The following is a 27,568-nucleotide window of genomic DNA, read 5'->3' on the forward strand; positions in this document are numbered from 1 at the left end:
AATGACAACACTTAAGAACGAATGTATGCTTACTCATACACTAACATTACACTTGACTCAATGATACATGTGAAAAGAGCATGACATACTTGTAAACTTTTTTACACTCATTTAAATTTACATCACCATTTAATGTGATTTCTTTTACTTTTTATCATCTATAATAAGATATGAATAAAATAAAAACAAGTGTACGAAAAACTTTTAATTCATAAAATGAGTTAATGAAACTCAAATTTGGACTACAGATCAAATGCATAAAAAAAATGACTTGGTTTACATGTATTTAAGTAATAATATCGATTATTCATGTGTGTGTATATGTATGCATACATGTATATATATATATTTATGTGCATACTATTGTATGCACTTAATATTTACTTTTCCTTTATTACATCATACTGCAACTGCATTGCTGATAACCATCCACATTTGCAATTGCATAATAATTAATAATAGATTATTTTAAAAAAAATAATATGTATATATACATATAATATATATTAACAGCACCATTTATTTTATTTTATTTTATTGTATGGCATTATTTTATTTTATCGTGTGGCACTGTTCTACTGTATTGTGTGGCATTATTTTATTTTATCGTGGTACTATTTTATTTCATATTTCGTGAAAATATCATTATGGAAAACAGTGAAAATAAAATGGAGTGAAGAGAAATGGAATAAAACGAAATGGAATCAAACAAAGTTAAACATAAGGAGAGAATACAGACGAACCAATATAAGGAAAAATTTATGAATATCATATATGCAGTTAGGTATTATGTTTTTATGTACGTAATATGTTTACATTTATATTTACTTTTGCCTGTCACGTGTACATGTACCCAGTGAACTTACCCTCACCTATTGAATTTACTCTTACCCACTGCATTTCAACATACATACATAATGCATACATAATGCATACATAATGCATACATAATACATATATAATACATACATAATACATACATAATACATACATTATGCATACATAATACATATACAATACATATACAATACATATACAATACATACATAATTAATACATAATACATACATAATGCATACATAATACATACATAATGCATACATTATGCATACATAATACATACATAATACATACATAATGCATACATAATACATACATAATACATACATAATACATACGTAATACATACGTAATACATACGTAACACATACGTAAAACATACGTAACACATACGTAATACATACGTAACACATACGTAAAACATATGTAATACATACAAACATACACTTGTGAACAAATGAGAGGAAACTATTCATGCACAGAGATAACTATATTCTTCTTTTCATTTGAAACATTGGTGGTTCATCATTTTTCATGACGTACATATTTTTTACTTTGGTGTATTTTTTTTGTGAATCGATACATCCCTTTATTGCATCCCATTGTCATAAATTTTTTAAAAAATACAAAGTGAAATAGAGATACATATATGAATATGTATGCATGTATATAACATATACTTACATATATACAAATGCATGTACAAATTATTGTTCTCTCGAATGAAGTATTAAAAAATAAGAGGAACAGTGGAGCATATCACTGCATTTACCTTTAAAAGGGAAATACTTAATAAAAAAAATGATTAAATTAATTGCATAAGTGGCACATTTCTTTGCACATAAAACGTACATATACGCTTATATATATTTGTATATTTATTATTTATATGTAGCATACATACAATATACATTTAATATATATATATATATATATATGTATATACATTTTTATGGAAAAGTTATGCGTATAGTGTATGCGCAAAAAGAGTACATACATGGTACAAATATGCAAAGCACATCATTTATACTTTTATGTTAAAAAATAAATTTTTATGCACATTAAAATAAAAATTTATGTATATATTTACACACATTAAAGAAAATGATGATATTATGAACTGTTCATGTAAAAGAAATAAAAAAAAAGAGATACTAAACGGATAATACACAAAAAAAATAAAATAAAATAAAGGGGAAAGTAAAGCAGAATATTACACATAAAATAATATAGAAATAAGGAAAAAAAGTACACCAATTTAGTTACTTGTTCAGGATTAAAATATACGTACATATATATGTATGTATATAAGTGTTTGTATACGTATGTGTACGTACGTGCATACGTTTTTGTATATATGTATTTGTATGTGGGTACATGTATATGTTTAGATACGTAAAAACAAATTATGAACAAGTCATAAAATTAGTAACTTTATTCAAAAAAAAAAAAAAAAAAAGAAACAGCTAGCTAGTTAGTACTTCATTTTTCCATTGGTTTTCAGTACGTGTACATATATATATATATATATATATATATATATATATATATATATGTGTACATATGTATTTTTTTTTTTTTATACACATTTATATATATATAACCATTAACAGCTAGATGGATAAGGTAACGTCAAAACGAATTAAAAACAATGTGTTAACAATAGAAAAAAGTAATGACGGTGAAAAGAAAATTTTAAACAAAAGAGTAAACATGAATAAAAAAAAAAATATATTTATGAATGATGATTCGAAGAATGTTGACATTAATAAAAAGAATCTAAAAAAAGTAAAAAATGAAAAAATTTCAAAAAATACAAAAGATAAATTGGAATCCACGTATTTAATAAATACAAGAAGTAGAGATAATGGGAAAAAAAAAACAATATATAAAGGGTTAGAAAAAGAAAAAAAAAGTTCATCTAATGCGGAAAGAATATGTTCTATTAAAGCAAATAACATAAATATTAATGATGATGGGGAAAAGTATATAAACGATAGTAAAAATGATAATATGAAGAAATCAAATTATACAATTTTGAACTATTTTAAAAGTAGTAATGTTACTGATAAGTGTAATAATAAAATATCTGCCGATGATAATACATTAGCATGTACTGATGATATAGTACGCAATAGAAAGAGGAGTGCTACTACGTATAGTAAAAACGAGGCTAATCATGTATCTACCAAGAATATTTATCTAAATATGAAAAGTAATATAGAGCATAACTTGATGAATTATAAAAGGTCCAAATTAGATAAAATACACGGGGAAAGTTTTAGTGCAGATTCATCTAAGTCGAACACCTTGCCAAATAATGAGCGCACATTGGGCATGGAGAGCCGTAACAACCATGATACGAATAGTGACAACAACAGTATTAAAATTAGTGCCAACAAGAGGAACAACGTCAACATAAGCAAAAGCAGCAGCAGAAATAGCAACAGCAACAATAACATTGACGGTAGTTTAAACAACAAAAACAACAAGGACAACCATATGAACAAGGACAACCATATAAACAAGGACAACCATATAAACAAGGACAACCATATGAACAAGGACAACCATATAAACAAGGACAACCATATAAACAAGGACAACCATATGAACAAGGACAACCATATAAACAAGGACAACCATATAAACAAGGACAACCATATGAACAAGGACAACCATATAAACAAGGACAACCATATAAACAAGGACAACCATATAAACAAGGACAACCATATGAACAAGGACAACCATATGAACAAGGACAACCATATAAACAAGGACAACCATAATGACAGTTTGCGCGCGAACGGGGCGGAGTGTATCACTAATAAAGCTATCCCGCAGAAGGGTATTACCCTGCGGAACAGCACAAACGGGATGAAAAGAAAAATGACGAATGGAAGCATAGTTGACATACTTAACAGCTTACGAAATAACTCGTACACGGCTAACACATACATGGCCAACACGTACACGTCCAACTTGGACAAAAATTGTGGTACATCGTGTACATTGTTAAGCAAATATTTGCTTTGCAGTTATCAGGAAAATCCAACTGAGCATGATACAGGTGCAAGTATTAGTAACATACAAGATGGTGTTTCCCACGCTGATGATACCTCCCATGCTGGTAACGCATCCCAAGCCGACACTGATATGACGAACATTCATATGAGCAAGTTCAACTTATACAACAGCAACATTGAGGATGCACATAGTAACAATTTGAATAGAAACACATTTGGAATGAGTACAAATAATTTAGGAGTAATAAAAGAGGGAAAAAACGAAGTGAATCATATTTACAATTATAAAGAGCGAAATAAGGAGTATCTAAACTCAATAAATTTATCTTTTAGTAAAGAAAAAGAAGAGAATGATAATGATATCAATAATGATAATAATTGTAATAGTAATAGTAATAGTAATAGTAATAGTAATAGTAATAATAATAATAATAATAATAATAATAATAATAATAATAATAATAATAATAATAATAATAATAATAATAATAATAATAATAGTAATAATAGTAATAATAGTAGTAATAGTAATGGCAATAGTAATAGTAATGGCAATAGTAATAGTAAAGGCAACAGTAATAGTAAAAATATACTTATGCGATCTCTTCCCAATAGAAATACAGTGAGAAACACAAAATTTGACGAAGATTTATTTTCGAGAAATTTGATGCATTTTGAAGATTTTTGCTCATACAAATTAAAAAAAAATATCAATAATAATATTATTAACAATATATGTAATATGTATGAGGATAGAGGAAATTTGGATATTTTTATTAATAGGAAAAGACGAGAAGGTTTATATAAATCAAAGGAAGATTATACACAATCGAATTTAAGTAATTCTTTCTTTCCATCATTAAATGATGATCATTTTGAAGGAGAGAAATTATTTAAGAGACCTAGAACAAAATTATATAATAGTTCACAAATGGGTAGAAACAAATACCAGGATATGTTAAAATGTAAGAACAAAGAACAGGATGATACTTTATCTAATATACTTCTAAATCATCAAGATTTATTAATAAATAAAAGAGAAAAAATAATTATAAATAAAGAGGAAAATAGAGAGGAAAATAAAAAAGATATAATGAAAAAATATGTAAAAGATTTCTGGATACATAGTAAAAAAGAATTTTTTAATAAATATTGGAGCTCCTCGCTACATTTACAATATAATGAAGTAGAAAAATTAAAAGAATTGGTTCACTTTGAAAGGAGTGAGAATTATACAGTAGATGATATGTTTAGTAATGAAGAAATGATAACTGATGAGGAAATTTTATTAAAAGATTATGTAACAGATGAAAAATTAAAAAATTTTAGTCTAGATTTAATGGACGGATTTCTATATGATAAACAATCACTATACGAAAAAGAAATGATTGAAAACGAAAAAATTTTATCTCGTATATCATTTAATCATAAAAATTCAGACATTAATGTAGACAAGTTATTAAATCTGTTTCCTAGAGATTTTATGAAAAAATATAAAATTGTAAAAAAGTTAGGAGAAGGTGTATATGGAAAAGTATTTAAGGCTGAATCTTTAGAAGACTCATATTTACATTTTGCAGTAAAAGTGCTTCGATATTTTTGGCCTAATTTTAAGTATAAATTCGGATCAGAAGAATTTGCTATTAACGAATTTAACATTATGCGCATTTTGTTTCATCCTAATGTTGTATGCTTGTTAGATAGCTTTAGAGTACATACTTATAGAAAAGGAAAAGTAAAAACTCATCGAGGACAAAAGACAAGAACGGAAAATATGTCGGCAGAGTATGATTTTAGCTTCCAGAGGCATCGAAAAACAGAGAAGAATCAATTTTCTCCTTCTAAGGATACTATAGAAAGAAACAATAGGTACAAGAGTTTAGTGTCTAAGGGGTGCATAACTATTGAGGACTTAGAAAAGGATCTTGTAATGCATAGCTCGAATGCAGCAGGGGGAGAAGATGGAACCAAACTGATTTATCCTTCGATTCTCAGCAAAAATACAAGAGGTGTGAAGAAGAACAATGGTAGTATCGGCAGTAGTAAAGGACGAAGTAACAATAGCAATAGCGGAAACAACAACTGCAGTAACAATACCACTCAGAGTAGCAGTGCGAGCGGAAACCGCCTCAACAGCTGCTACGCCTCGTCTATCATTAGGAAAAAGGACTTGACTAAAGAACGAAGCACTCCAAAGAGTGGAAACGCACGCCGCGATGATCTGAGTGATGTACTAGGCTCAACCTATCATGTAAAAAAAAAAATGAAAATTGGCAGTTATAAGTGCAGTGCTCAGAAGAACCAACTAAATAAGGGAAAGAATCTTAGTATGGATAAACTAAAATTTAGAAAACATTCTAGAAAATTAAAAAAAATTGAAAGTAAAAATAATGATTATATTGAAAATTGGGACTTATTTTTAGTAATAGAAAAATGCGATTGTAGTTTAAATGATATTTTAAATAAAGCCAAAAAAAAATATTGTTCTTTTATCCAACATATTAAACAGTGTACAGCACAATATTTACCGAGTGAAAGAATAGATATGTCATATGATCATATATATAATTATGTAAAATATGTTTATTTGCCTTTAAAAAAAATAGAAAATCGCTGGTTCTATCCTGATATGCCTTCTCTAAGTGAAATACAAACAAAGGTTATTATATATCAAATGTTACAAGGGATAAATCATTTTCATAAAAAATTTATCATACATAGAGATATAAAGCCAGCTAATACACTTATCAAAAATATACATTATTTATCAGATGGGTTAAATGATTCAAAGGAATGGATAGTAAAAATTGCCGACTTCGGATTAGGAGTATATGATCATTTTTTAAAAGCAGAAACCAAAGATTGTAATATTATTACTTTACAATATAGACCTCCAGAAATATTATGTAACAGTTCTCTTTATAACTATTCAGTTGATATATGGTCTATCGGAATAACCATGTGTGAATGTTTATTAGGTTTTGTTCCTGTAACATCTAAATTTGAATCCTCTGTATTATTCAAAATTTTAGTTTTCAGGGGTATACCTGATGAAGATTTTGATAATTTATTAAAAAAAGAATTTATTGGAGAATTACCAAAATTTAAAGTTGATAGACTTAGAATGTTACAAATAATTTTTACTGATATTTATGGACGAAAAATTCTAAGTGATAATGGTATTGATTTAATTGACAAATTTTTGAGTTATGATTATAAAAACAGAATCACAGCTAATGATGCTTTGAAGCATCCATGGTTTGAAGATGTTCATTTGTACTTGAACGATGATTTGTTGAAATATTACAAGCGAAATGGTACCTATTACTTTTAGGCCGGGTGGCATAACTACTTGCGTTAGTTAGGTTAGTCGCATATCGCTGAGGTAATTAGTTGCTTTTCCTATAGGATTCATTTCTTTGGCTCCCTTCCCCCCCCTCCTTCCACAGTATTAAGCAGTATTTACAAACCATTACGCGTACGTATGTGTGTAAGTAGATATGCGTTGCGTGTATGTATGTATATATGTATGTATGTATATATGTATGTATATATGTATGTATGTATATATGTATGTATATATGTATGTATGTATATGTATGTATATGTATGTATATGTATAGATATGCGTGCAGCGTGTTAGGGAGAGGGGGTAATGCGTGGCGCACGGCTATTTCGGAGGCGCTTCCCTCCAGTTTGAGGTCATTGAAGGATGTGCATATTGCTCATCTTTTATTTTGTTTATACATATGTACGTGTATTTATTTCCTTCTTTATTTTTTTTTTTTTTTTTTTAATTTACGCTTATTTTTATTTTATCTTGCAATTGTTGTGTTGTTATTGACATTTGTTAAAGGTAAAATAAAATGAAGCACATTGGTACCATGCGCCCCACTATTTTTGTGTTCAATTATTTGTTTTTCACCCTCGCGTATCAGTCATCAGTTTGGAGAAGATTTGACAAAATTTACTCAAGTTCTAACCAAGTTAGGGGAAATTCAGGCAATTTTTGAAAAATTTCTTACCAAGTCAAGAGAAGTTCTAGCCATGCTAGTAGAACTTCTAACCAAAATTCATAGCAATATCCTTAAAATATGTGCTTTCCAAAACAAATAGACATCTTAATTATTTTATTTTTTTTTTTTTTATTTCTGAAGAAAAAACATATTATTCTTATTTTTGTTTTTAATATTTTAAAAGAAAAGCGTATTTTATTTTTTTTTTTTTTTTTTTTTTTATTTTTTTTTTATTTCCTTTTTTTTATTTCTTTTTTTTTATTTTTCATTTTCTACCTTTTATTTTTTATGTAATATTATATTTACATCACTTTGTAAATTGTGAAAATTATGATATCCTGGTATATATATTCATAAGTAAGAAAATGGCTCTTGCTTACATTTTTTTAAATCGCTAAGAGGAAGTCAGCTACATATAATAGCTGCATATGTGTTTTCATAATATATACACATGCGTGTAAGTATATGTAAAAGTTAATATGTAAATGTTAATATGTAAATGTTAATATGTACATGCCACTATGTACATGCTACTATGTACATGCTACTATGTACATGCTACTATGTACATGCTACTATGTACATGCTACTATGTAAAAGTTAATATGTAAATGCTAATATGTGCATGTGTGCACTCACATACATGTGCGCTTATGCGTGAAGCATCTTTTTTTCTATGTGCATTACTTTTTTTTTTTTTCTTTTTTTAATTTTATATGTAAATAAATTCTCTGGCTTCTACATTTTTTATATGTACATATAGGGGAAAATACACATAAACACCACACACATGTGTGTGTGTGAAGCTAGGTGTGTATATACAAGTACTTATGTATGTATACACCTTATTACAATTTTCTTATGAAATTTCTAGAATTTTCTTTTTTTTAAAAACTCAAATTATAAATCTGAAAATAGAGTTGAGTTAAATTCTCATGTTGTAAATGCGCATTCCACGTTAATGCAAATTTTGAACATATTTCCCAAGGAGGGTTCATTAAATGGACTGATCTTTTAAAAGCGAAATAACTCGCAAGCGTCTAGTTTTGTTTTATTTTAGTTTCATAAAGTGTACATGTTCACGTTTAGGATATACGATATTGTTTTAAATGATTCTTTTAACTGAAAAGGGAAGTTTCGTTGTTGTAACTTCGAGTAATACAAAGAAGAAAAAGTATAGTTTTTAAAAAGTAAAAGAAAAGATAAAAAAATATCCACTCGAGAAACGCAAAATGGGAAATATTTTAAATAGAGAAGAAGAATACATTGTCATGTGAGCTATCCGCTTTGATGGTTACGCATGTCCACGTGCACATTTGTTACCCAAAGGGAGGGACGTAGTGTATTATGGTCAAAAGGACAATGAGCAGAAACACGTCTAGCATTACACTTGTGGAGTGATTTTTGTTAAAATCCTTATAATTCTTACCTGTTAATTCCCATAATTCTTTTTTCGTTTTGATAGGCTCAGACTGTTCTTTGTTTGTGGAATTTTTAAAATTGTTGGAATCATCAGACAATAAATTATTAGAAGATTCAATAACATCATGGGATTCAATAATGTCTGGGGAAACTTTATCATTAGTAATAATATAATCAATTTGATTAGTAGTATCTATTTTAAAATTTTTTGTATTACATATGCATCTAAAATAGATGTATTTTATTTGTTTTTCCTCTAAGAGATTACCAATATTTTTGAATACAACAAAACGAGTTTCATTAATATAACTATCACTTTGTGGTAATTTTTTGTTTAAATAATAATATAAGAATGGAACCGATTTTGGAAAAATTTTATGTATTTGAATTTTTTTATTTGATGAATCTACTAAGGTTAAAGTACAAGGAGTAGATGTAACCTCATGTTCTGTTTGACATATCATACCAATATATGTAGTTTCAACAAATTCGTTTATTAAAAATTTTGTTTTCTCCTGATAATATTTATAATATTTATAATGTATGTCGAAAAAGTCAGAGAAATTTATTCCAAGCACTTTCTTTACAGGAGTGATTATTCGTTGTAATCGTATATAGGCATATTTTATAGTATTATCCTCTACTCTTGTAAATCCAATTTTTATTGTTCTACTACTCGGTATATTTTGTGGTATTGTTAAAACTAAATGTTTATCGTCTACTTGAAGAAATTCATTAATATTAGATTGACTAAGAATAGAATATAATGATACATAAATATCATTATAAAGTATATTAGATTTTAATATCTCTTTATCAATTATCCAATTTTCATTAAAATATATTCTTATTTTACTTTTATTATAAATAAAGAAGTCGCATAAGTCTAATGAAATATTACATTCATATTCTCTATAATAATTTTCCAATGTTAAAGATATATTTAATTTTTCTTTATTATTCCCACTTTCAAATACACAAGTAGTACCTTTAAAATTAGCATATGTTAAAATATATCTATAGAAAAAAAAAGTATAAATGGTTACTTGTTCTTCCTCTACATTTTCTTCCTCTAAGTAATAAAGAGATGTTTTGTCATTTTCATACATTTCATTTGATATGAAGCACCCCTCTCCTATTTTAAATCTACTTGGAGTTACAATACTGAAACTCACTTCTTCGTTATTTGTAGGATTTACATCAATATTACTCATATTTACTGTGCACATGTTATTGACAAATGTATTCATCACGTACAGACTCCCTCCGGTCCTAAACTCGCACCCTGTACCCTTCATGCTCAGATTCTGCAAAGGAAAGAAGATGAACATATACATGAATGGGAAATGCATACGACGTTGAGGGGATGTGCATATACATATATATATAACAAATTGTGTAATGTGCATGCACGGAATGGTTAGCGTGCGAGAATGAACAAAATGAACATCATCCATAAACAGATGAGCACACACGAAATGGTCATTACTCGTGAAAAAGTTAAGCATACACGAAATTATCATCACACGCAAGTTAAGCACATGCGAATCAGGCAACAGCGAGCCCTTTTCCCAGAACTCTGGGTACTGTTATATTACCTCAAATACGGAGTAGAAATCCTTGTCTTTTTCGTTGTACTTTTTCCTGTAAGTGACTAGGAGCATTTGACCCCTCTGAAATAAGGATACTCTTGAGCAGGGTACATCTGAAAGTTGTTTGTTTATTTCGTTATTGAGAGCAAGAGAGTTAAAGGACCATCCGATGTAACATATATTGTCTTTTTGAAAAGCTATCGTTTGAAATATTTTATTGCGAAAGACGTATTTATACTTAGTAGTTTCAGTTTCCTTTATTACTTTATTTACTATATCACAAGTATATTCATGCTCGTTAACTTTAATGCACTTTAACTCGTAGAAATTGCTTTCATTAGTTTCATCATATAAGTTAAAATAAACAGAATCCTGCTTAAATTTAATATACATCTTATAACGACATAAAGGAATTCTTTTTTTTAAAATGAACTCAATAGAATTGTCATCTTTCATTGTTAAACCATAGTCAAAAGAGAAGGTACAAAGAATGTTTTCATTTTTATTTATTCCACAAATAAATAATGCTCTCCTGTTTTTATAAAAGTAAGTAACCTTACTAATTATATTTGCTTTATATTGAATATCGTAGTTTATGCTAATCTTATATGTATGAATAGATGGGTCAATATAGTTATTGAATGCAGTCACTCTAATATTCTGGTCGCAACTATATATTAATATTAACTTGTTCATTATATAGTCATCTATAAATGTAAAATAATTTATTTTTTCTGTTGTAAGCAGAACTTCAGATGGTACTCCCCATTCTAATTCATCAAGGAAAAATTTTCTTAATATTAACCCATTATGATCTTCTTCTCCAATAAAAAAACAATAATATAAAAAAAAGTCTTTATCTAAATCAATGAAACCGCTGTATTCGCAGTTGTACTGTGTGTCTATGTATAATTCGTCTTCATCTTTTCTGACAGGGTCAAATTTAACCAGATGTTTTGCAAAAAGGATTACCTTGCTCCAGAGGAGCGCAAGGATTGTTAAAAAGTAACTTACTTTGTTCATCTAGACAATTGGCTGACTTGTTGTAATATTTCCGATATTTCTGATGTTTTATATCTTTTCTACCTTTTCTTCTTTTTTATGACTTGTTTGGACTCTTTTTATTTTTTCTAGTTATTTCTGACTTTTTCAAATTTTTCTGACTTTTTCAAATTTTTCTGACTTTTTCAAATTTTTCTGACTTTTTCAAATTTTTCTGACTTTTTCAAATTTTTCTGACTTTTTCAAATTTTTCTGACTTTTTCAAATTTTTCTGATTTTTTCAAATTTTTCTGATTTTTTCCGACTCTCTGATTTCTTTTCCTACAATAAGCGACTTGCACAAATGTTCACATGAGCAATATGCTGCACAATTACACAAAACTGACGAGGCTCTCTCGAGGTGGAAGCAAACATATTATCAACATGTGCTTCATTGAGACTTCAACAAAAATAGAGAAAATTTTTCTATCTTACAAGAGAAGAACCCCTTCAAAATAGAAAAAAAGTAAAAGATTATAATGAAAACATAAATAATGGGCAAAACTGATAATACGAAGGAGTTGGTACACTGAAAGCAGTCGTAAGCTCAACACATTGCTTTGCTAAGTGGTACAGGGGTTAGTAAGCACACACAAGCAAAAACGTACAAACACGATGGTTCAATTTGTTTACACCAGAATAATGCTACTTCAACAACTGATAGTATCAGTAAAGAGAGAAGAAAACATGTGAAATTAAGATACACTCAATTTGGTGCATGTGCATATTAATGAATGTAAAAGAAAACTAAAACAATGAAAACAATAATATAAACATAAATATCTTTGTAATTCACATGCAAGCCAATTTTTTTTTTTTTATTATTTTTTAAATGCATTTTTTCTGTTCATGCACTGGAATGGAAGGTTTCAAATGGTGAAAGGCCAGGAGATAAAAAAAAAAAAAAAAAAAAAAAAAAAAAATAGCAGAGCTTGTGAAAAATGAAGAGGTGTCACATGAGCATATAAGCGAGAATATTAATTGTGTCTTTCTTTATTTTTATATTACTGGTCAGGATATAATTTTATCGAGTTTTACACATATTCGCTTTTTTTTTTTTTTTTTTGTTGTTGTTGTGTCTGTTGTTGTGTCTGTTGTTGTATCTTTTGTTGTATCTTTTGTTGTATCTTTTGTTGTATCTTTTGTTGTGTCTTTTGTTTTGTCTTTTGTTTTGTCTTTTGTTTTGTCTGTTGCTAGCGATTTTAGCTCGGCATGCACATGTGCACAAAGTGAAAACCTTTTTTTTTTTTAAAAGAACACATGCATTTTTTTTTTTCTTTTTTTTTTTTTATGCATTCTTATTTTAATAGCAAAAATTGGAAAAAATAATTAACCCTTATTATTTTTTCCTTGACACCTTTTATCTTTATAAAAACATATGCCTAGAGGCATACTCCCGTCGTTTTACATTTTTGCATTATTTTTTAATTTTCGAACGTTTGAAATATAAAAGCCTGAGCGAACAAAATTCATGTAACAGTAACATTGTTAACAAAGTGTGTTAGAAATTAATGATTTTTATGGTAATGAACCGAATACCCTCTAAACGAAAGTGAAGTGTACATCCTTTTTTTCGGCTTCTCCTCTGCTCTCTTCAAAACGTTCACCAGGTGGGTACACGCGTACAAAAGCACACACAAAATAGACGCAAAACAAACGAGAAATAAACGCAAAATAAATGCAAAATAAACTCAAAATAAACTCAAAATAAACTCAAAATAAACTCAAAATAAACGCAAAATAAACGCAAAATAAACGCAAAATAAATGCAAAATAGACTCAAGATAAACGCAAAGTGAACACAAATAAAAATTTTACGTACACATGCATATATAAATACGGGATAACCATTACGCCCACCCATGTACCATTTTCACTCAAATAAAGCATTTGCGCTTATAATAACATGCAGCAAGAAACGACTTGATAAATAATGAGGATCAGTCCTTTCAACAAAGTGAAGGTAGAATTTCTGTCCGGTGTGCACTTCTTAAAAATTGTAACAACTGTTATTATATGAACTTTTTTCTTTAAATTTATATAGTGGCAATCATAAATGTCTAATTTTTTTTTACAAATAAATTTTACCACATGGAAAGGGAAACGCTTACAATTGTTACGATTAATCATAAGGCAAAGATAAAAATATTTTAAAAAAGCATGCAATAGTAGTATAGCATAAGTAGTCTACTCATATCAGACAATTCTATAATAGTATAAGTGGACGGGAAGGTACTTAGTAATAATCATTTCTTTTAAAGGGTTTTTGCTAATACATAATTTTAGTCATATTGGTACTAAAAAAAAAAAAATAAATAAAAAAATAAAAATAAAAAAATACGTTATAATTTTTGTGTTCTCTGTAAATACTTTTTTTTTTTTTGCCTTACATAACTTGTTCAGGTAAAATTGATAAATTGAAAAGGTAATAACAAAAAAAAAAAAAATAAAAATACATAAAAAAATTATAAAAAAAAATTTCTATTATTCACCTAGTACACCCTTATAGGTTTTCCTAATTTACCCTTTTTCGACTTATTCTTTTATAGACTCCTTCAACTCTTTCTCGGTTACTTCATTTATTTGCTTTTTTTTTTTTTTTTTTTTTTTTTTGGTCTTCTAATGAATTTCCTATATGTGTGCATATTGCTGCTTAATTCCTATTAATTTATAAATGATATGTAACTACCCCATTTATCCTTCTTTTTGCGTATCTAATGAGATGCATATATGTATATATATTTGTGGATGCGATTTCAAATGGATGCATATATATGCATGTACTTGTGTGTGAAGATGTACTTATGGGAACACATTATCCCCGATAGGGTCAAATACTTAACTCACAATACACTAGAGTTTGCATGTACACAAAAAAAATACTAAGCACTATGTGAGGTTTAACTCTTTTTATAATTGTCTCGACAAGCGTACGAGCTTAGGGGGAAATGATAACAAACTAGAGCTTTCGCATGAGTAATATTTATCACTCAAACGTTTAGAAGTATATATATATATATATATATTTATATGTATTTATATGTATATAAATTATTATATTTTTTTTTTTTTATGTTAAGAATAAAATAGTGAAACTCCTCTGTTAACGTACCTTTTCAAAGGTTTAAAAAAGGAAGGTGTAGGTAAGAATCTTGCCAAAAATTTAATGTTCCTTGTTCGCCTGTCATTTGAAAAAAAACAAAAAAAAAAAAAAAAAAAAAAAGCATGTACACTTACATAAACTAATGTAACGCTACATAAGTATACCGACTCACCTTAATTTTTTTTTTTTTTTTTTTTTCTTTTTAGCTAAAGCATTTCTGTGGTTTTATTAATATTATTAAATAATATCTTTTCCCTTTTTTACAAAACTGAGGAGAAATATTTTCTGTGAGTGTACTGTACATTTAAATACACAAACAAATTGCAGTAATCGTTAATATGTATATATGCATATGTACGTATATGTATGTACATGTATATAAATGTATTTATATCCGTTTAGTCGAAAGGAAGCTTGGTGAATATTCATATAAGAAAAAGTGAAAGAGCGTTTTTCCAAAATAATAGCTAAACTATTTTAATGAATGTACCTTATACTAGTGCGAAATTTTTAAGGCTCATCACAGACGCAGGTATATACTGGTATACTTCAAACGGGCATGCAAATAAGGTGTACTTGTTAACTCATTTATCAGACGCATTAAGAGTGCAGTGCAATTGTGGGAGTTAAAAACGAACCGTTTGCTTCCTCAGAAGAAAGTTGTTTTCATCATAAAAAGAGGTTCCGTTGTTCTAGAAGAGTACACTTTTTTTTGTCATCAAGAACTGTGTGCTGCTTAACAGTCGTGTTCTGCTCAACATCTGTGTGTTTCTTTCCATTTTTTGAGGGCGTTGTTTAGTTTCTGTTCCCATTTCATAAGTAAAGCACAGAGCGTGTGTGCATATTGCAAGAAAAATTGATAGAATGGCTGGTTTGAGTGCAGGTTACGACTTATCTGTGTCAACATTTTCCCCTGATGGTAGACTATACCAAGTTGAATATATTTACAAATCCATAAATAATAACAACACAGCATTAAGTTTAGAATGTAAAGATGGTAATATATGTTGTTGTATAAACTCAAATCTGGAAAAAAATAAGATGATTAGAAAAAATAGCTATAATAGAATTTATCATATTAACAATAATATTATTATGACTTATGCAGGTTTAGATGGTGATGCCAGAAATATTATTGATCGTGCAAAAAGTGAAGCCAATAATTATTATTATAATTTTCATACGAACATACCACTACATATTTTAGCTAATCGAATTTCGTTATATATCCATGCTTATACGCTGTATTGGCATTTACGACCATTTGCTTCCTCAGTTATAGTTGCTTCTTTTGATAAAACGGAGAAGGGTAATACTCAGAGGAGTGGATGTGTGTTAAGGAGTTTTGTACGTTACATGCACGTTTGACACGATTGTACGCAGTGTGCGTATCCGTTTACATGTACCATGTGTATACTTCGTTAGTTTTATGCCCGCTAAGAAGCCTAGAGTGGGCAATGCAACACAGCATAGATATATGCATATACATACGTACATATATATGCATGTATATATGTGCACGTTTGTATGTGCTTTTGTTTTATTTTATTTTATTTTGTTTTTTCCTCTTTTCATTTCTTCTTACTTTCACCATTCCCTCTTTTCATCTTATTATTTTTTTTTTTTTTTCCAGGAGAAATATACTGTATAGAACCTAACGGGGCGTGCTACAAATACTCAGGAGTAGTCATAGGAAAAAACAAGGAAATGTTTAAAACAGAATTAGAAAAGAAAAATTATAAAAACATAGAAGTTAAAGAGGCCTTAGTTGATATATACAAATTTATCTTAACAAGTGATGACCATATGAATAAGGATAATTTGCCATACTTAGTTAACTTCTCATGGGTATGTGAGGCATCATCATATGAGTTTCAAAATATTGAAAAGGAAATTTTAGATGAAGCTATTAACGCTGCTGTAGATTCAGTGGAGCAGTTAAATCAGTAAGATCATCCATCCACGTGGAGTTATAATAAGCGCAAATGGCATGCTTGCATATATATATGTACATATATGTGTATATATATACATCTTTGTACAAGTTTAATTGTATATGTGTGCATGACCATGTGTTTCCCTGTATTAACATGATATGAACATATGTACACCTGTGTGTGGAATTTTCAGCGCTTTGATTTCATTTTATATTACTTTATTTTATGTTTTATTAAATATGCAAGTTAATACAATGGAAGATACAGTGGAACTTTTTTAATTAATTTTGAATTGTAATGAATTAAAAAAAAAAAAAAAAAAAAAAAAAAAAAAAAGCCTGTACAAGTAAGGTTTTTATTAAAATAGGAAAAGTTGAGAGTTTTAAATGGCACACACACACCACATATGACTAAGATAGATTGTTCAACTTAGTGCACAGGAGTTTACAGGTATTTATATGCACTTATACGTACATATACGAATTTATCGTATTAATAGGTATGTATACGTATTAATGTAAACTTATATATCACCTTTTATACTAGTTTTATTTCCATTTCAAAGAGAAAAAAAAAAAAATTTGAATAAAAAAAGGAAAAATTTGTGCTCTGCATTAATTTTCGCATTTTTGAAATACATTCAGTTGGACTTAAATAATATAACAAAAAATAAAAAAGCATATTGGAATAAAATAAAATGGATAAAAAAGGAAAAAAGGAAAAAAGGAAAAAAGGAAAAAAGAAAAAAAGAAAAAAAGAAAAAAACAAGGTGTCTTTGATAATGCTCTTACGATTATTCAAGTGTAACATATGCTCATTAGCACATATACCAACCCACGTTAGCAAACTGTCCAGAACGCTTTAAATGTGTAAATATTTTTGTACATTTACATATATCTGTGTATATTTACAAATTCCTATACATTTGTATACGTTTAAATATGCATTCATCCAGTCCGCTTTTGTAAATTCTTGAAAGGAAAAAGCTTCGCTTTTCTGTGTTGGACATTTGTTATTAATAACGGCATTTTTCAATTTTTACATTTCACTTTTTCTGTTTTGAAAATTTGAAATATCGAGCGTTTTGTGTTTTAAGCATTACGTTCCGTTTTTCAGTTTTTGCATTATTTCAATTAGTTTTCATATAAATAGGTTTTAATTTTTATTTTTATCTTAACTTTCATTTTATTTTTACTTTAATCTTTTTCGGCCTCCCGATTTATACACATGACCACAATTTGTTGAGAACTTCCTGAATATGTCATGGCAAAGCTTATTTCACATTTTTACTTTTTCACATTTTTACTTTTTCATATATTTACATTTTTACATTTTTACATTTTTACATTTTTACATTTTTACATTTTTTCATCTTTACATTTTTACATTTTTACATTTTTTCATCTTTACATTTTTACATTTTTTCACCTTTACATTTTTACATTTTTTCACCTTTACATTTTTACATTTTTTCATCTTTACATTTTTACATTTTCTCAAAAAAGAATTTTTTTTTAATTTTTTTTGATTTTTGATTATTTTTTAATTTTTTTAAAATTTGGAAATATTCGAATTAAAACGTTGAAGTTATGAGGATTGAGGTAAATGTGTTTTTGCGTATACATGAACGAACTGAACATGTTGAACGTATTGAACGAATTGAACGATTTGAACAACTTGAAGCAAAACCAGTTCATGTGAACGTACGAAAGAAGAAAGTATAAATGAGCCTGTGAGGAAAAATTAAATAAATTATCCTGTTGTACAGTAACCTACTTATAAAGTCAAGTTTGCAAAAACGTACAGTCACTTAGCCTGTTTTTATAACTCAATACAAAACTAATTATTCAAAAAAAAAAATGAAAAATTTGTATGTAATACTTTTGATTTACAACAACATGTAGTGCAGCATTATTGTATTTTGTTTCGATTTTATTTGAAACTTTTGTAAAACCTGAATTGTTCAGAAAATAGCGTCCATTAGGGAGAAGTGTAATTAAGCATTTTTATTTTTTTTTTAATTCCTATAGCCATTAAGTGTACCCAAGTTTTTGTCATTGCTTATATTTTAACATTGCTTATATTTTGCAATTGATTATATTTTGCCATTGCTTATATTTTAACATTGCTTATATTTTAACATTGCTTATATTTTAGCATTGCTTATATTTTAGCATTGCTTATATTTTAGCATTGCTTATATTTTAGCATTGCTTATATTTTAGCATTGCTTATATTTTGCCATTGCTTATATTTTGCCATTGCTTATATTTTGCCATTGCTTTTTATTTTTCATTTCCTTTATCTTCTTTTTTTTCTTTTGTTTTATGTTTTCGTAATAGTAATTGTGCTGTATTTATATATATATTTATACATGTACATATACTTATATATGTACATGCACGCACGTGTATTTGTGTGTACTGAAGCGTAGTAATAAACGCATACAGTACCGATTCAGAAGAGCGTTCCAATGAGCTACTTGATGACCATACAAATTTTATTTTTTTTTTTTTTTATGAACATTGTGAAAATATAGTGAACATCTTGAAGAAACATAAGAGAGCAAAAAAAAAAAAAAAAAAAAAAAAAAAAATCAGTTGCTTTAGTAAAAATGAATATAATAGACGAATATGACTTAGATATGTATAAAAATATTGTTATGTCGAATAACTGCAAAGATGAAGACTTGCTCTGCATTTTTAATACTTCTAGTTTTCTGAACACGTTATGTTTCTTTATTTTTTTTATTATGTTCTTATGGGCCCTCGCAATTATATCGAGATATTACACTTCCTACAGTATTATAAAGTATTTAAAAAATAGAAAGGTAAGATGGACGTGCGTATATTCACCTATGTGGTGTGCTCGCCTTTGCATAGATGTATACATGTATGTTGTGTGTATATTTGTGTTGAGTGTATATTTGTGTTGATTGTATATATTTGTGTTGAGTGTATATATTTGTGTTGAGTGTATATGTTTGTGTTGATTGTATATTTGTGTTGATTGTATATATTTGTGTTGAGTGTATACATGTATGTTGTGTGTATATTTGTGGTGAGTGTATATTTGTGTTGATTGTATATTTGTGTTGATTGTATATATTTGTGTTGAGTGTATATATTTGTGTTGATTGTATATTTGTGTTGATTGTATATATTTGTGTTGAGTGTATATTTGTGTTGATTGTATATTTGTGTTGATTGTATATATTTGTGTTGAGTGTATATATTTGTGTTGATTGTATATTTGTGTTGCACCCGTTTGTGTGTTTATTATTTGCTTTTAATTATTTCGTGTGTATTATATCCTGTTCATTTTTGCTTGCATATTTGCAGTGCCGCCCTCATGTGTGCCTTTATTTTTTTCCCTTGTTTCTCAGGCCATATACATGAAAAACATGTCGAGGCATATCAACGAAATAAAGATGTTATGCAGAAGCCATGTAAACGATATAATAAGGATTAAAAAAAAGATAACACCGAAGAATGTGAAAAAGATAAATTTGAATATAAGCATAAATAATAACATACAACTCTTTAAAAATTATCTTAGTTCGAGTTGTAATGATTTGAACAGTATCTATAAATATTCTATTACATTTACTTTTTCTTCCAAGAATTCTTTGTATATAAGACTGTTTTGGGGCGTCTTATTAAATGAAGTAAATGAAATGATACAGGAAAAAACTGAATCGTATAGAAATTCGACAAATGGTCAGAATACTGTTATATGTATAGACAATTTTAGGAATTTTTTTAAAGAGGGCTTTAGCAAATCAATACCAAGTAAAAGAACATCAGATGCAACTACATTTTTATTAGATAAACAAAAAAGTGATTACTACTCTAGTTCGGAGGAAGACTCTTTAATCGATTTTAGTTCTTGCTTTTATAAAACCTCCAATTCTTTTTATACCAGTGGTAATAACATTACGTATACTATGCCCTATGACGAAGGCTTTTGTGTAACAGAAATTTTAAGTAGAATTGAGCGTGAGAAGAGGAATAATAATAATAGTAGTGGAAGTGGTGCTGGCAACAATTATGGCAGTAGCTATAGCAGTGGCTACAACTGTGGTTACTACAATGAGTACAGAAATAACTACAACAATGATAACAATAGTAATAGTAACAGCAATGTGGCCGAAACGAACGATAGGCAGAGGGTAAGCCATGTTGATTCGATAGAAAGTAAAATTATGAACAGTAATGCGATAGATGAACTTGTAAGGATACCCTTAATAATAGTCCTGAATGATATTTGTCCAAATGAGGAATATTATTTAAATAAATCATCTTCATCATGTAGTAGTAGTAGTAGTAGTAGTAGGAATAATAGAAATATGAAAGGAAAGAACAACCATTCTAATGCACTAATAGTTTTAGTAGACTTTAAAAAAATGAAAGACAAGTATAAACCTTATATAATAAAAGATATCTGCATATTAAATGAAAACATATCTTCATCATCTATGCAAAAAAGTAAAAAAAAAAAAGATTTATATCAATTTGTGGATATATTAGACATATATGGACATGAAGAACATGATAAGGAATGTTTGATATGTATGACTTCATATAAAGATACCTTGTTGATGCCATGTAGGCATTCTTCTTTCTGTTACGATTGTATGAAGTCTTTAAGGCAAGAAAAATGTCCAATATGCAGATGCCTCTTCACTTCCTTTATTAAATTTCCTTTAAAGAATTTGGACAAGGGTGATGTCAATTAGCTCAGTGTGTGGTGCATGTTACTACCGTTGTGTGTGCAGATTTATTTCGTTCTCTTTTCCACACCCATATGTTGTACAGAAATGGGGAAGAAACACGTTCACGTTTTTGTGTAATTTAGCTATCCTGTGCTTTATTATTTTTTTATTTCGCATGTGGACATTTTTACATGTAAACATTTTCACATATTCACATGTTCATGTTTTTACATTTTCACATATTCACATGTTCATGTTTTTACATTTTCACATATTCACATGTTCATGCTTTTACATTTTCACATATTCACATGTTCATGCTTTTACATTTTCACATATTCACATGTTCATGTTTTTACATTTTCACATATTCACATGTTCATGTTTTTACATTTTCACATATTCACATGTTCATGTTTTTACATTTTCATATTTTTACATTTTCATATGTTCACATGTTCACATAATATGACATAACATTTTTTTCGTTCTTAAAAGAGCAGCTGCCCTTAAAGCATTATTGCTTTTTTTTCTTCATCTTGATTGAGACCTTTTTTTTGAAAAAACTGTATTTTTTTGCGTGATTAAAAAAGCTAAAATTTTTACGTTAATTTGTTATTATTCAGTAAGTTTTAAAATATTAAAAATTGTTATTGGCTTGTTTTAAGTAGTTGTGGTTCGATTTTGTCTTTCCAGTTTTCTTTTATATTTTATTTTGTTCATTATTCATAAACGATCGTTTTTGCATTTTGCGATTTTATTTTGCATTTTTACTTTATTTTTTTCTTTCCTCCAATTTGATTAATAATATAAATGTAATAAAAAATAAAATGAACAAGACAGGTAATAGTGGGTTTAAAAAATCAAAAAGGTTACAATTATGTACGCACACGCAAAAAAAAAAACACACATATAAATATATATGTGCATATATACATATATATATATATATATATATATACATACACTTACACTTACACTTACACAATTAAACAAGTTCATATTGCATGTACATCGCGATATATAATAAATGGAAAAATTAAAGGAAGATTTATATGTAATTATTGTGAACAACATGCGGTTCTTCAAAGCGGTTGGACAGTCAACAAATGTGTATATATATATGTATGGGTATATACATATATACGTATATATATACATACGTACACGTGTGCACTGCGCAACTCATAAGACCTAAAAAAAGAACCCTAGAACTTTTCCTCCCGTATGTTTTCTTCTTGCCTCTTCATGATCCATTATTCCATAAGGTGTCGTTAAAATTAAATGTCCAAAAAGTCTACTTGGTAGTATGCTCGTTATAATTTTTTCGATTTCTTCCAGCTTCACGTCATACCTGCACGTGTTCATAAAGAAAAAAAAAAAAAAAAAATATATATATATATATATATATATATATATATATATATATATATATGGCTATCTTCCCATAAGCATTAGGGATATCCATAAACATGTACATGACAGGTGCGCACATATACAGTGTTTGTATACGTAAACATATATATAAATTCACACACACATGTATAAATATGTATGTATACATATTTATACATGTATGTACATTTGCACCTCTGTGCTTATTACCTTGGTGATATGACGGCGCACTTGTTTATTCTCCCTAATAAATTGACCACAATTTTACCTGACCTGTGGTCATCTACTATTTCAAAATTTCCAATATATCCCTTTTTTTGCATGTACTGTAAAAACCTTACAACAACTTTTGATGAAGGTCGTATTAAAACTTGTCGTCTCCCTCTCTTCTCAGCATTGTTTATTGTTTTTAAGCAGTCGGCCAATACGCTCATGCGAACCATCTGTTTTATTGAAAAAAGAAAAGAAAAAAAAAAAGGAAAAAACAAATTATAAAAATGAAAGAAGAAAAATCCAAACGTGAAAATATTATTGCCATGTCAGGTGGTATTTTGTACGTGCTTATATATAGGTGCATGCGGTTGAGCAAAATATAAAATAGGTTTATAATCCCAGTAGAAAGAAAAAAAAAAAAAAGAATGTAGCCTTGAACAATAAACTTTCAAAGAAATTTTATACGGAAAAAAATATTTCCACGTACAGAACTGCTCAAAGTACACTACGTAATTTGCCACTGCGGCATGCAAAAAACAAATCAAACAAAACAAACAAAACAAACAAAACAATTGTTATGTTAAGAAAAAGATTACGGAATAAAATATTTCGTTCTTTTTTTTCATCTATTTTCACCTAATATATTTCATTTTTTCCATTTTTTTCGAATTTTTTCGCATTATACCTTGCTTATACGTTAAGCTTCTTTTTCGAGATATTCAGAAAAAGTAATTGCTGATAAAAATAAGTAAAAGGATATTCAAAATAATTTGGGCTTCTTAATATTCAAGAGGTATCAATACGGGATTGTTTCAAAAATTATAAAAGTTTAAGAAATGTATTTGGTTATAAATATATTTTTATATGTTTTAATTATTTAATTTTTTTTTTTTCCACATTTATTTTTTTAAAGTTTTTCAAAAAACTGCATTATTAAATATGTACATGTATACATGTATAGGTATATGTATATGTTTATGTAAATATAAATGTACGTAAAAATTTTCTTTTATATATTTTAAGCATTCCATCAGTTGTGCCACTCCATTTTGCACTGACTATATTTGGTTTAAACGGTATTTTATTTTTTTTTTTGACTGCAAGAAACAATAATAAGAATTTTAAGCAAACAATATTTTTTGTATGTGAGGAGGGAAAGAGCAAACAAAATAAAATAATTATTACGATAAAATGAAAATACACTTTAAGGTAAAATTTGGAATTGGTACGTATGTTCTTGTTCTTCTTCTTCTTCTTCTCCTTCTAATTATTATTATTATTATGCTTTTTTTTTTTTTTTTTTATTTGTTAAAATAAACTTGTCGTTATGTAGTAAACGATTAATGAACAGTTAATGGGCTAAGATGAAATAAGCACCTCGGTAATAATATTTTTTTTACCTGCGTGTGAAGTCAAACCTCTACCGCACATATATACATACATATGTTTATTTATACATATACATATATACATATATACATACATATGTTTATTTATACATATACACATGCGAATGGTCATCTCTTCATCGCTGATATTACATCTTAGTGTTATTTAAAAAACATATCACCATTTTCATTTTTTTTTCATTTTACCTTAATTAAGATCAAAAAAATGTAACACTAAAAATACGACAAAATATGTACTAATGCTATATATATCTTTATATGTATTAACGTATGTAAGCTTATGAACTAAGGGTGCTAAATTGGCTTTATTTTTTAACGTAATTTATGCTAATGAGAAAATGATCAATCTATGTATACATATGTATATATGTACACATAAATATGCATAAACAGGTATACACAAATATAAACTCGTATAAATAGGTATATACAGGTATAGATACATGTATATACATATTTGTTTATAAGTGTACGCATACACATTTACAACTCACCTTACCTGTGCATGCACCTTTTCACCAGTGTACATTTGTAGAAAAAAAATTTAAATCATAGTTTATACATTTCCTTTTGGACATACTTTAATATGTACTTGTTTTGCGCGTTCTAATGATGAAGAGTGAGAAAAGAAGTGCCAGGAATGGTTGTAGGTAAGACTGTTTAAATAATAAGCTTACAACTTAAATATTAGAAGGGGCATGCGTATAAGTATAAACTTTTATATGTATTTGTATATAAGTACATATGAAAGACAATTTTAAAAAAGTTTATCCTAGGAGGTAAAAATTTAAAAACAAAAAAAAAAAAAAAAAAAAAAAAAAAAAAGTTTACATAATGCGATGGAGAGTAAGTAATGCAAGGTATAATACGCTGTATACAAAAGAAAATACATTTAACTTTGATAACATATAAAAAAAAAAAAAAAAAAAAAAAAGCATAGAAGAGCATAACATAGCAAACGTAAATGTATAACATAACAACATCCTGTACTTACATAATTCATTTAACATAAAAAAATAAAAATAAAAATTAAGGTGCATTTTTTTTTTTTTTTTTTTTTTTTTTTTATTCCCACATAACTGCATAACATTTTCCTGTTTATACTGTTACATCCTGGACCTCTTACTTTATTATTATATATTATTTTGACAAGTTAGTCCTTTATATATACTGTGTAAATCTCATGTTGCACATTTTCCATATACTGGGTTTCATTATATATATAAGTATATATGTGAGTTTGTGCATATGTGAGTTTGTGCATATGTGTGTTTGTGCATATGTGTGTTTCGCTGCAAGAACTGCCTATGTCGTTGCATCTTTTCTGTATACATTTTTTCCCCTGCCCCTTCTTACAAAATTGTAAAAAATTATTTCCATCTCGTAAATGCATACAATGAGTAATTAATGTAATGCATAGGCACATTCCGATTCCTGTCATTACTTGGCATTCTTGCGTAAGTACGTATATATATGTATATATATGTATATATATGTATATATATGTATATATATATATATGTATATATATATATATATATATATGTATATATATATATATATATATGTATATATATATGTGTTTGTGTGTGTGTGTGTGTACATACACGCACATGCGGGACTGCGCAAGAACTACATATCATACGACTAAACATTTCTCCTTCTGACTCCTTCTTGAGTTAATTTTTCGGTCAAGTTACCAGTAATTTGTGTTAAGTGATTAGTAGCTGTCTGGCTAATTTTATGAACAGTATCATCTATAGTTTTTTCATGTTTTAACAAAATCGGTCGTATAATATAATTGTATACTATTTCTGCTCCTCGTACTTGAGGCATGTACAAATATAAAAGAAAAAGCAATTTTATTAAATAATAGAAAGGAACCCAAAATAAAATAATGTCAATTAGATATTCAATAAAGAAGAATAATGAAAAGACAACCCAGTAGGTTAACCATAGTTTTGTTTCATCTTTGCTCTGTGATTCTACGGCCTTGAATGACTGGTATGCTGCAATTTTGAAGATAAGCATGCAAGGGAAAAATGGTAAATTAAAAAATGGAAAAATTGTACGCGTAATTTGTCATTTAAATATTTGCGCAGATATACATGAACATGTTCATATAAACATACATATATATTTGTAATGCGTATGCACATATGCACGTATGGACGTATGGACGTATGGACGTATGGACGTATGAACGTATGGACGTATGAACGTATGGACGTATGGACGTATGGACGTATGGATGTATGAACGTATGTACGCATGGACGTATGGACGTATGGACGTATGAACGTATGGACGTATGGACGTATGGATGTATGAACGTATGTACGCATGGACGTATGCATGTGCATGTACGCGCGCACTTGTAGGGGCAGACGAAACGGTTATATAATTATGCAGGCAAATAAAAAGGGGTAAAAACGAAGAGCACACTGCGAAGAGGGCAAAATGTGCTCAGTGCTTTTTCTCTTTTTATTGCCTGTGCATGCGTATTACGTAATAATGTTCTTATTTTTGCAATATTGTTATACATGTTTCTTCTTTTTTTTCTTTTTTTCAATTATGGATTATGTGTGTTTTACTATGTTTGCTATACCTGGGTAGGCAAAACCCACTACGTTACATATTAATGCAGCCCCCCATCCGAAAATTAATGAAAGGAGTAAAAAGCCAGAAATGGGGACAATAACATAAGAAGGTTTAACACCATATTTCTTCCCTATATCATTAATAATAGGAAACTTTTTAACATGTTCATCTATTGTTTCAAATAGTTTATTGACATCGAAATTATTTAATGTGTCTACTATAACCTTTGATGATAATTTTTTAAGAGTATTAATAT

The 27,568-nt window shown here is 28.1% G+C and overlaps 6 protein-coding genes across 6 annotated transcripts in view; 3 read left to right on the forward strand and 3 right to left on the reverse strand.

The window, feature by feature from the left end:
* Nucleotides 1–2,457: 2,457 nt before the first annotated feature.
* On the forward strand, nt 2,458–7,203 carry CRK4 (cdc2-related protein kinase 4, putative; the record flags this gene model as incomplete). The annotated part of the gene is made up of 1 exon (XM_029004558.1): nt 2,458–7,203. The coding sequence occupies one exon, from the start codon at nt 2,458–2,460 to the stop codon at nt 7,201–7,203; it is 4,746 nt and encodes a 1,581-aa protein (XP_028861235.1).
* A 2,001-nt stretch (nt 7,204–9,204) lies between these two features.
* Nucleotides 9,205–11,922, reverse strand: PmUG01_08039000 (6-cysteine protein, putative; the record flags this gene model as incomplete). The annotated part of the gene is made up of 2 exons (XM_029004559.1): nt 9,205–10,614; nt 10,906–11,922. 2 exons carry the CDS (start codon nt 11,920–11,922, stop codon nt 9,205–9,207), a joined length of 2,427 nt encoding a protein of 808 aa, XP_028861236.1.
* Nucleotides 11,923–15,907: 3,985 nt separating this feature from the next.
* PmUG01_08039100 (proteasome subunit alpha type-3, putative) lies at nt 15,908–16,993 on the forward strand (the record flags this gene model as incomplete). The annotated part of the gene is made up of 2 exons (XM_029004560.1): nt 15,908–16,352; nt 16,677–16,993. The coding sequence occupies 2 exons, from the start codon at nt 15,908–15,910 to the stop codon at nt 16,991–16,993; spliced, it is 762 nt and encodes a 253-aa protein (XP_028861237.1).
* Nucleotides 16,994–19,594: 2,601 nt separating this feature from the next.
* Nucleotides 19,595–21,718, forward strand: PmUG01_08039200 (E3 ubiquitin-protein ligase, putative; the record flags this gene model as incomplete). Its single annotated transcript, XM_029004561.1, has 2 exons — nt 19,595–19,810; nt 20,366–21,718. 2 exons carry the CDS (start codon nt 19,595–19,597, stop codon nt 21,716–21,718), a joined length of 1,569 nt encoding a protein of 522 aa, XP_028861238.1.
* A 1,170-nt stretch (nt 21,719–22,888) lies between these two features.
* Nucleotides 22,889–23,532, reverse strand: PmUG01_08039300 (40S ribosomal protein S15A, putative; the record flags this gene model as incomplete). Its single annotated transcript, XM_029004562.1, has 2 exons — nt 22,889–23,048; nt 23,300–23,532. The coding sequence occupies 2 exons, from the start codon at nt 23,530–23,532 to the stop codon at nt 22,889–22,891; spliced, it is 393 nt and encodes a 130-aa protein (XP_028861239.1).
* Nucleotides 23,533–26,358: 2,826 nt separating this feature from the next.
* Nucleotides 26,359–27,568, reverse strand: part of PmUG01_08039400 (HVA22/TB2/DP1 family protein, putative) — a gene marked incomplete at both ends in the record, with an annotated part of 1,283 nt that continues 73 nt past the window's right edge. Inside the window, 2 exons of the mRNA XM_029004563.1 lie at nt 26,359–26,720; nt 27,320–27,568. The exon at nt 27,320–27,568 is cut by the window's right edge and continues 73 nt beyond it. Of these exons, the coding sequence (XP_028861240.1) occupies nt 26,359–26,720; nt 27,320–27,568 (611 nt within the window). The remainder of the gene's footprint in view (nt 26,721–27,319) is intronic.

Source organism: Plasmodium malariae (assembly GCF_900090045.1).
Source record: "Plasmodium malariae genome assembly, chromosome: 8".
In the NCBI taxonomy this organism is placed as follows: Eukaryota; Apicomplexa; class Aconoidasida; order Haemosporida; family Plasmodiidae; genus Plasmodium; species Plasmodium malariae.